General features: G+C 46.5%; 1 protein-coding gene across 1 annotated transcript in view; it reads left to right on the forward strand.

Annotated features, from left to right (window-relative positions):
* The window catches only part of LOC115309776, a 60,665-nt gene extending 57,816 nt beyond the window's left edge, over window positions 1–2,849 (forward strand). The window contains exon 2 of the mRNA XM_040219957.1: window positions 2,427–2,849. Within this exon, the coding sequence (XP_040075891.1) occupies window positions 2,427–2,849 (423 nt within the window). The remainder of the gene's footprint in view (window positions 1–2,426) is intronic.
* The last annotated feature ends 8,183 nt before the right edge of the window (window positions 2,850–11,032 follow it).

The following is an 11,032-nucleotide window of genomic DNA, read 5'->3' on the forward strand; positions in this document are numbered from 1 at the left end:
GTTTTGGTGTTTGGTTAGACTTATTTTTCTCAATGTCATTAACTTTTTTTTTTTCAAGTGTATTAGTCATTTATTCATTCAGGCCCACTGCAAGCTGTTCAGACCACTGAGGTAACTGGAGATTATAAATTTACTGGTTCAGTAACCTCTGCACTGTGAGGGCAGATGACATAGTTGCCGTTTTCCTAAGCATTAGAAAAAGTCAGTGGGCAGCAGGAATGCAACTTTGAGAGTTTGTCAAAGGTCGCTTCTGGGGAGCAGTTGCTTAGGACTTCCAATGTTATACTTTGTTGTACAACTCTGATAATCTATCATTACTGCATATATTTGCTGTTTATAGCTTGGTGAATCTTCTGGGCGCACGCCACAAGCTCATCTCATGGTACCTGACCTGGCCTGCCCTGCTGAAGAGGCCAAGCGTGGAGCCGAGGCCAAGACCAGGGCCAGCGAGGCTACAGAGACCAGGGCCAGCGATCCTACAGAGACCAGGGCCAGCGAGGCCGAGACCAGGGCCAGCAAGGCCCAGACCATGGCCAGCGAGGCCGAAGCAAGTGCCTCTGAGGCCGAAGCCAGGGCCTCTGAGGCCGAAGCCAGGGCCTCTATTCGCGACTCCAGCGACCTATAGGGGGCGCCACCACCAAACAAACATGGCGGCTGAGTCCAGGTCGCGTCGGCTCGGCCGGGCCGCCTGAACAGGTGGCGCGTTCAATTTAACAAATTTTCTTTTGTTTAATGCCCAATTTTATAGGTATTTGAACTGAGACGGTTAAGTGTAGCCGGTGCACATAAACGTGCAGAGCATAGCTTTGTTTTCCAACTGTGCTTTTTGTTCTTTTCATGTCAAACTTTTGTTTCGGAGATTTCGTTCGAAAGCGAAACTATGGGCTCTGGAGAGGCGGTAATATACTAATCAGTTTTAATCATCTAAAAAAAGCGGCAATGACTGCAGAATTCTCCAACCAACAGTAATTTTCAGCCAATTCGCATGCCTCGACCATGCGACTTATCTGTCTGCGAAATCGGGCTTTTGTGCGTATCCGCGTTTAAGAAACAGCTTCAGTCATGTGCTCGGTCAACACAGGCTGCAGGAAAATTACGAAAATTAAGCGAGCGCTTCTTAAAAAAGTTCGATTTGGGGGTTTTACGTGCCAAACCAACGACGGGCATCTGGCACGCCCCAGCGGAGGACTGAGGATTAATTTGGACCACCTGGGGATCTTCTGACGTGCGACCGAAAGCTCGACAAGCGCTTCTTGAGCCAAGGAGCATGTTAACCCGCCGGCGCCCCACTAAGCAGCTGATACTCGTATTTCAATTCAGGTTTTAGTAGCAATCGAGAAGTCATTTTGACGAGCGGGTTATGTATTATATTACGTAGTATGTCCCACTAAAGCGATATTAGTATATTCTTCGGTTTGAAATATGAGCTTAGTTAATTAGCTATTAGGTGAACTGCTGAATAAAAGTATATTTGACAGACAGAGAGATACTAAATTAAACTTAGCGAAATGGTTCTGGCCGGTAGCACGGAGACGAATGCGGACAAACTTCTTCATTGGAGATTCACGCAGAATCTCTCAGGCATTGAACTTGACTTCGAATCCTGAACGGAAAAAATGAGTATTTTTGTGGCCGGTCAACCTGAGCAATGTAGACGTATATTGCTGCTGGCTTAATTCGACGGGGGTATAATATAAATACTGGAGGCGCGATAGATCATAATGCCGTGACAACGTTGCGAGACGCGTCCCCCACCTTTTGAAAAACAGATAATTTCCCTCATTCATCATTTGCAGCGAGCAGGCTATCCTGAATCAAATAATTGCGAAATCAGCCCAACTCCTTCAGAGTGGTCCAGAGGATTTTTCGGCGAAAAGCAGCCAAGATAACTATATAGCCAACGCACCGACCGGCGTGGGTGGCTCAAACTTGAAGCTAATCGAACACAACCAAACTCAAGAAAAGCAGCTATCGAACCTTCCCCTTCACTTGAAGGAGGTGGCATTGGTGTTCCCTCCAGTGAAATGCCTCGTCTGTCGTCCTCCCACTTTTCTACATCCTTATAAAGAAACCCCTTATCAGTTACCAAGCAGTCGTCACTTTGAATGTGATTCGAGACAGACAAGAAATCAAAACGTTTTTCCGCGATTCCTCCCCATCCAAGAAATCGAAAGCACGCGACCGTGTGTTGTGGAGTAAACGGGCTTTCAAACACGTGATTGAAGGAAACAATCTACTGAGGCTTTACCACACTAATGAACACTCGGGCAAACTTAAGAAATTTTCGGACCTTCGTGAAATTACACTGTTCGCCATCGCGCCGACAGCACGTGTCCGCGAAAGCCACCTGAGACGCGGAGGGGCGCGGAGCGACCTGACCGGCTGGTTCCCGGTTTTCCCGCTTGGTGGCGTCCGTTTTGCTGGAGTCGCGAATAGCCGAAGCCAGGGCCTTCAAAGCCGAAGCCAGGGCCTTCAAAGCCGAAGCCAGGGCCTCCGACGCCGAAGCCAGGGCCTTCGAGGCCGAAGCCAGGGCCTCCAACGCCGAAGCCAGGGCCTTTGAGGCCGAAGCCAGCGCCTCCGAGGCCGAAGCCAGGGCAGGGCCTTCAAAGACTGAGGACGCGGAGGCCAGGGCCAAGGTGGCTGTGGCCAGAGCGGAGGAGGCCACGACCAGGGCGGAGGAGGCCGAGGCCAGGGCGGAGGAGGCCGAGGCCAGGGCGGAGGAGGCCGAGGCCAGAGCGGAGGAGGCCGAGGCCAGAGCGGAGGAGGCCGAGATGAAGGTCGTCGAGGGCAAAGCACAGATGGCCTTCATGCTCGACGATCTTCTCCCTGCTTTGGAACGTATGACCTAATTTACAAATATCTGGAAACTCCCAGGTTATATCAGTCCTTTTATGACTAGCTATAGATGGTGACAGGTGAAGAACAAAGTGGAAGTTCCTCCGACCCCCTTCCACTTAAGCAGAGCGAACGCTGGAAAGGAGGTTGCCTCCTGTCCAGCATTCGCTCTGCTTAAGTGGAAAGAGGTCAGAAGAACTTCCACTTTGTTCTTGACTTGTCATGGACTATAGAGTGGAATATTCCCAATTGTTGCAATTACCATAAGGTCGAGGAGCAGTGGCGTCACGAGTGTCAGCGGCACCCAGGGCGGTAGCTTGCCACGACACCCCTTCTGCTTTAGAAAGCTCCGCCAGCCATAGCGCGCATGGAACTGAATCAAGGCACTGGGCTTATCTTTTCAAACAAATTTTTTGTATTTTCAAGCTGCACCAAACTAATAAGAATTTTTTTCTCATTGTTGCAAAAAGTTTTTCCTAAAAACTTTTTTTCTTCTGCTTCGATGTGCCTAACCTATTTGTCCAGGCCTAACTGCCCGATGTTGCGAATTCGCGACATATTAGATTTTTTGTCTAAGGGTCCATTTGCACCCAAAAGAGACTTTAGTAATTGATTACATATACACGTTTGAAGGTACGTCCTCTGGGCGCCGCTATCTTCTTTGCTAGAAAGCGCGTGGGCTGCATCATAATCCGATCACGGTATGATGCCTTAAGAAGGCTTAATCGGATTATGGCACGACCCACAGCGCACTTACGTGCACCCCAGCAAGCAAGATGGTGGTGCTGGAGGCCACACTTGAAAATGCGTATGCGAAATAAAAAATAATGTTTAAACATTTTTTTGTAGAACGCACGCCCTTAAGTTTTTGCGTTGAATGGTTAACAAGCTGCTTCATATCCCGAAACGAGTACTACTGCTGCTACCATTTTCTGTCATTCCATAAGTTTTTTCAGTTGAACTGAATGCAGATACAGGAATACTTTTTCGAAATCAGGGTAGGGGACATCTGTGATGGTGAAGCATTGAATTGCAGTGCGAGAGCCGATCCTTCTTGGGTTTGGAGGTCTGCTGTTCCTATGTTGACTCACAGTGTCAACTTTCATGTGTCAATTTGCTATTCTGCATACAGGATTAGCATGTGCATCACTCTTTAAACTTGCTGCTGTACATAGGTGAAATGAGGCCGCTCATGGTGTGATATGGAGTGGCCACAGTGATCTGTCTCAATTTGGGAACTGTTTGTGAGGCGGCATGTTGAAAGTGAGTGCCCGTGTCGAAAGCAGTGAAATATGCACAAAAACACTGGATGTGCGCTAGAAGTGCAATGTCGACGACAAAAGTAACAGCAACTGAAGTAGACAAGTGAGCTGACTAAGGTCAAGAAATGAGACTTTAGGGGTATAAACCATTTGCAATATCCCCCAAGCGCCCTGGCCCATGCTAGAGAAATCATGGAATCATGGGTTCCTTGCGCTCCTAGTGATTGGTAATTTCGACCCAATCCATGGTTACACCGCTTTTGAGCGTAATTCGGAGTCACTCTAAAGAAGCGCCTGATATACCCCAAGGACCTGTTGTATTGCTTTTTAAAATTTCTCCTCAATGTCAACATTTTTAATACTGTGCATGCTGTCCACCCTTCAACCTGGATGAGCTACACAAATCTCTTACATTATTATCATTCTCATACAGCTTCAAAGACGCTGATATAAGTTAGAAATGCTATAAACAGCCCCGCTGACTACGAGCTAAATCCTGGTTTTTGTTGTGAATTCTCGGCTTTTTAAGCAATTCCTGCTAAAACAACAATCACAAAATAATAACATTGTAAGAGATTTCTGCAGTTCGGCCAGATTGAAAGGTGGATCGAATGCCCAGTGTAAAAAATGTTGACATTGACAATAAAGTTTAAAAGTGAAATGACAGGTCCTTGGGGCATATCAGTCGCTTCTTCAGGGTGACTCCGAATTATGCTCAAGCTGTGTAACCATGGAATTGGTTGAAATTAGTGATCACTAAGGAGCTGAAGGAACACCGTTCTGATGATTCCTTGAGTGCAGGCCGGGGTGCTTGGCAATATAGCAAATGGACTATTGGGGTGCGAAGCTGTGTGAAGGGAGATCAGCCTGAAGATGAAAATATGTTCCCATGACATTTCTAGCGTAAGTTAAAGTGCTCGGATTATTTAAAAAATGGTCTCTTTGTGGTGAGCATACACATGTCAAGCATGGGATTTTAGGCTTAGATTTCAGAGCTTCCTGCTTTTTCACCATTCATTTAAAAAAATTTGAAGTCTAGGAGCAAGTTTGGTGCAGTGTCTGCTTTTATTGTGTGCACTTTCTCTCAATTTTTCTTTATGTTAAACCAGGTGTAACTTATGTCAAACTTCATAGCCCCTTTATTACTTTATGGTTAACAACCATCAACACGATGGTTGTTAACCATTAATTTTTTCATAATTTGAATATCTAATTGTAATGTCACTGTGATGAATGCTTCCTACTGGCAGGTGTGCCAACCCTCGTTGCAGCTCTGGAGACCCGTGGAGTGACTGGCCCCGTGGTTCAAGGGAGTGTTGTGGAGAACACGGCATGTAACGATTTCCTCTCTTCACATCGCAGTTAAAGATGTGCACCTTTTATCTTGTCTTGTTCCTAACCCTAATGGCTCATGTACATTTGCAGGTCCACACAATAATCTGCCCAATTTTTCGACGCTGGGTGCCAGAATTTAAGCAGATTATTTTGACGCTCGAACCACAACCGTAGACTTTTGACGTTGGGCATCAGAAGTGTGGGAAATATCCGACGGCAAGAAGAATGGTCAGAGATCTTTTTTTTTTTTCTGCTGGAGAAAATTTCCCAATCAGGACAGAAGGCAGGAATTGCATTGCCAGATGTCACACTCTACAACAGGAAAACGAATTTTGGCATTTCTGAACAAAACACGGCAAGTCAAAAGGACTTTTTCAGAAACTTCACGAGGGCTCGTGCAAGGCTCTCTCACATGCCTCCTCACATTGCAATGGCCTCGCCGCTCGACTCCCTTTTCTTACTTGCCCTCTTTCTGTTGTCAGCTACAGCCGGTTTGCGACAGCACGCTGCCTTTTGGCACCAGTGGAGGCAGGCGCAGCTTTCAAAAAAGGTCTACTGCATCCTTTGTGATACAGCAGACATTCACAGATTGTTTTAAATCTCGCTTAACAGATGACACAACAATGTCTTTTTTGTTTTGTTTTCGTCGGTGATTGACACTTCATGGCAGACGAAACCAACACAACCTAGACGAACTCGAGGCTTTAGCACCGATTTCTTATGTCTCCTAAAAGGAGTCGGTGCGATGCGCGGATTGAACACGAGTGTCATGTCAGCCTTGACTGCCGATTAAAGGGGCATTGACACATCAAAATCATATTTTTTTTTATTATCCGAAACGATTGAAAACGATGCCGGGACATTACCCTCAAGATTTGAAATTTGGGAATTCAGTATTCGTGAAGTAAAAAAACAATTTCCAAATGCCGAATTCGAAGTTCCCGCGCGATCGGCGCCGGTGCCTTGACGTCAAATACTGCGGAGTCCTGAGAGTCCACTTTCTTTCACCACTCCCTGCTGTTGCCATGGCGACCCAAAGCGAGGAGGAAAGGAGCGAGCGCCGGCGTTGCGGCGGACCGGGTTTGAGCAGAGTCGCCTGTTTTCCGTTGGAGGATACAAATCCAGGAGACGGCACCACAACGAACTCCCGATTTTTGGTATTTCAAGAAGGGCCGTAGTGCGTTCGCAATTGCGTTAAAAAACATGTTTTAGGATTGCAGTTATTAAATGTTATAAAGATGTCGCCTACAAAGTTTATAAATTTCATGATTCTTGACGTCACGAATCAAAAGAAGCGAGGAGGCGAGTGGTGGAAGAATCAAACGCCAAAAATAAAAAGGCGCGCGCGCGCTTGGGGAATTTTTTTTTTTACGATGCGGTTTTCTTTTACGTGTCTATGACTGCAATTTGCATTGTTTTAGACAATAAAAATAAATACGACCTTTGGGATGTCAGTGCCCCTTTAAGTGAGAACATGAATCGCATCTGAACGATGATGCTTCATTCGTGTTCCAATCTGTGCTTTGTGCGGACCCTTTTTGGTGACAGAAAATCCAGTGCTAAGTCTTTGTATCTGGGTGGCATTGACTCCCCCAACTCTTCTTTTTCTCGCACTGTAAAGCATTGTGTTTGCAAACGGTCTTTTAGCTCCTTCACTCTCGCCGAGAAGAAAATCGAACCCCAGTGCTGTGAACAGTTTCCGTTCGATGCTCGCATATTTCTTGGTCGTCGCCAGGCAATGTGCAGAGGTGACCTACTCGAAATAAGGCACGGCGTTTGTTAAACGCTGATCTTCTAACTTCCTCCGCCGACGAGCACTGGCATATGGCAGGGTTGTAGTTGGGAAACTGATTTCCCAAGTACATTGCACGGGCACGGCGGGGTAACAAGCCTGAACAGTTTATAGTCTTTTTTTTTGACGAGCAAATTCGATCGGCAGCTGGAGTGCTTTTTAGAAGTGTGAATGAGCCACAGGTTCTAGCAAAAAATGTGCCTGTTAGAGAGGTTCTATTAGAACCATAGCTACTTACTTGGCCCCATCGGCCAACCTAGTCATCATTACTTCGCGCAAAGCATTTTTGTTTAATAGGGCGATTGATGCCTCACTTACACACTCTTTCTTTTGCCCAAATTTCGTACGCCTCCTGCAGTTCGCTGCTTGTCTTGTCATTGTATCTAGCAAGAATCTTAACATCATACAACACCGGGGAACAGTGGCATCTATTGCAGTGAATGGCGCGTGGCCCATTCACACCTGCCCGTCTGGCCAATATACACTGCTCCTCACAATAGTGGTATCTTATACACAATGCCTGAGGCAGACTCAGTAAATTTATTCTTGTGTTTTATGCTGCAAGGCTCAGATGGCTGTTTGGGGCTGTTGATTCTGTGGCAGAGCCGAACCATCTTATTGAGTGCTGAGAACACCACAGGAATGCGGTAGCGCTGATCGACTTTCCTTAATTGCGTGATACTGAATGTAAGTACTGTCGAGACCGGTTATAATGAAGACAATGGGAATCAGAAATCACTTTGCTATATTCGCTATTTCGTTTAAACCTAATTCAGTTAACGAAGTGCAAAAGGGAATGGGGAAATCGTGATTCCTTCGCTGTAGCCGCTATTTCGTTATAACCGACTTCGTTACAACTGATCTCGACAGTATGGTATCGCAGCCGGTCTCACCTTGGACTTCTCACGAGCGGGTTTGTTTATGCCTTCAAACTTTTTTAACAGGCTTTCGGCGACCTGAATTAGACACATCTGCGTGGAGGCTTTCTGTCGCGCAATCTATTCCGTACAGAATGGCCACAAGATTCCTTGAAAGAGGCCTCCAAAAACATTGGCAATGCCCCTTAAAAGAAGAAAAAGAAAAGTGGCAGTGTTAACGTATTTAAAGACCTCTGAAGAAATCGTGTGGCCATTCTGTACAAGATAGCTTTCTGCTACAGATTGCACGACTGAAAGAAGCAGGCTAGCCACAGATGTGTCTAAAGCGCCGTTCACACACTTGCACCTGAGTACAACCGAGAGAGACAAGTCCGGTTTTTAAAGGGACCATGAAATGACTTTTTTACTTTTTCCACATAACTTTTACAATAAACCGTCAATGTTCACTGAATGCCGAACAGGCATCCGTTTTCGTCTCGGTTTATTAACTTCTACACAAAAAATTAATGAAATATCGACTTTTTCTTGACCGCAAAACAAGCCGTGACGTACGATGTTTCCGGAACCGGAAGTTCTCTCAGCAGTAGGAGATGGGAGCGTTAGTGAGTTGGGGTGCGCCGGTGGGTTTTACTGCGCCGATGTCACCGACGTATTTTCTGAATCGGCGCCTCTCATCGCCGCATCGCAGCTGAACGAAATTCAATGAGATACGTTGCGCTACAGCGACAGCATGGGACTAGTCCCATACGCCGGTATGCCTGTTGGGAAGTGCAGATGGGAACAATTTGCCGCGGCGTTTTTCGCGGTCTCGGAGATGCAGGAGCGAGCCGACGTTAAAAAAGATACGTTTGAACTGTCAGCAAGAGCCACGTAAATACCTGTTCACACTCGGAGCGGACGCGCGCGTTTGATGAAGTGCTGTATTCGCGCTGTTGGTAAGCGCTTCGGGACCGATCTTTTACAATTGCAACTCGATACTGACGCGACACTCGGCAAAGAAAGGTTGGACCGGTATTGCACGTATACCTCCCACGAACTGTTACAGCTCGACAGTGACGTGCAGTCTGTCAGAATAAAAATGGCATACCAATAACAAAGTGTACATACCGTGCTACGAAGGTAATCCATACAGCGTTTATTTCAGCTCTATATCACACAAAACAAGGAGAGGATCGACGAGTGTTCGTCAACACTGCCTCGGAAAACAAGGGGAAGAGATTGACCTCACCTCTTAACCTAAAATTGAGGTCAGCGATCAAACTATAATACGGAAGGGTCCACAAGGGTAGCGCGGGCATATTCCATTCAGTACGCCAGCCGGTCGTAGGCAGACGGTCTTGCGACGAAGCAACGCTGCGCCGAGTCGGAGTGCCTGCTAGGCCTATATTCTGAGAGTTTCGTCGGAGCGGGATTCGCGGCTGTTGTCGCTCTTCTCGGGTGTTTGTGGATCCAGCGTTCTTGTTCGTCGTGGTTTGTTTTAAGTACATTTCTTTCTTGCTGCTTGAAGTCGGCACGCGCGAGATGAACACGTAGAAAAATAAACGTTCAGTCAGTCCGAGTTTTGAGAGGAAGGAAACCAAAGGAAATAACCGTTCTCAACTTGGCCCTGCCCTACTGCGCACGCGCAGTAGTTGCTTCGTTTACCACACGATAGATGGCGCTTGGCTCTCAGCATTATCAAATTTGGCAATTTTCGCCACACATCTCTAATTATGCTACAAAATGTGGATCTGAATATTATTTAACAAAACTTTTAGGAAACATTCGCCGGCTATTTATTGTTTACGATCGCGGTGCTGGTGAGGTAGGCTCTTACCCAATAGGCGATGTGGATTCGGCTGACGTGCACCGATTCTGCGTATGCATCGTAGTGAAAAGGCAGAGCTTTCGAAGGAAAGAAGTCGCAAAAGAGTCCAGTTTTCTTTTAAAAGTTCTATAGCAAATAATTTTTTTTGGCTCCCTAGTCTTGTGTTTTTGTGTTCCTTTTCACACCTTTTACGACGTGCGGTGGATGAAATTCGATTTTAAAATCATTTCATGGTCCCTTTAAGCCTCTTGCGACGGCGCACAACCTGCTCCACAGCAGTGCATCTCGTCCTACGCCAACGCAAGAGGCTTAAAAACCGGTCATGTCTCTTATTCATACTCGGTTGCAAGTGTGTGAACGGCGCTTAATTCAGGTCGCCAAAAGCCTGTTAAAAAAGTTCAGAGGCATAAGCAAACATGCTCGTGAGACCAGCTGTGGTACAATACTTACACTCAGCGCCACACAAAGAAAGTTGGTCAGTGCTACCGCATTCCTGCCGTGTTGTTGGCTCTTAGTAAGATGGATTGGCTCTGCCACAGAATCAAGATCCCCGAGCAGCCATCTGAGCATAAAACACAAGAATAAAAGTGTACCTCGAGCATTGCGTATCAGATACCACTATTGTGAGGAGCAGTGTATATTGGCCAGATGGGCAGGCGTGCGAATGGCCGTGCCCGTGAGCACGCTGCTGCAACGCGAGCTAGCCCAGCTGGCCACCTCGCCATTCACTGCAGTAGGTGCTCCTGCTCCCCGGTGTTACATGATGTTAACATTCTTGCTAGATACAATGACAGGGCAAGCAGAGAACTGCCCGAGGCATACGAACATTTGGCAAAAGGAAGAGTGTGTATAGGTGAGTCATCAATCACCCTACTAAACAAAAATGCTTTGCTCGGAGTGATGATGACTTGGCTGGCCGATGGGGCTTATATACAGTCTAAGCTCATTATAACAGACCTGGTTACAAGAGACATTTGGATAAAACATACTGATTTGTGAAGTTCAGTTGGTTTTCCTCTATGTGCCATTGACTCAACTTCATATCTGCATACAGCCTACTCCTTTTACAACAGACCAAAATCTTGGTCAAAATTGAGGTCTGTTATAACGAGCTTAGACTGTA

The sequence above is a fragment of the Ixodes scapularis genome, unplaced genomic scaffold (assembly GCF_016920785.2).
Source record: "Ixodes scapularis isolate PalLabHiFi unplaced genomic scaffold, ASM1692078v2 PGA_scaffold2__306_contigs__length_199485367, whole genome shotgun sequence".
Lineage (NCBI taxonomy): Eukaryota > Metazoa > Arthropoda > Arachnida > Ixodida > Ixodidae > Ixodes > Ixodes scapularis.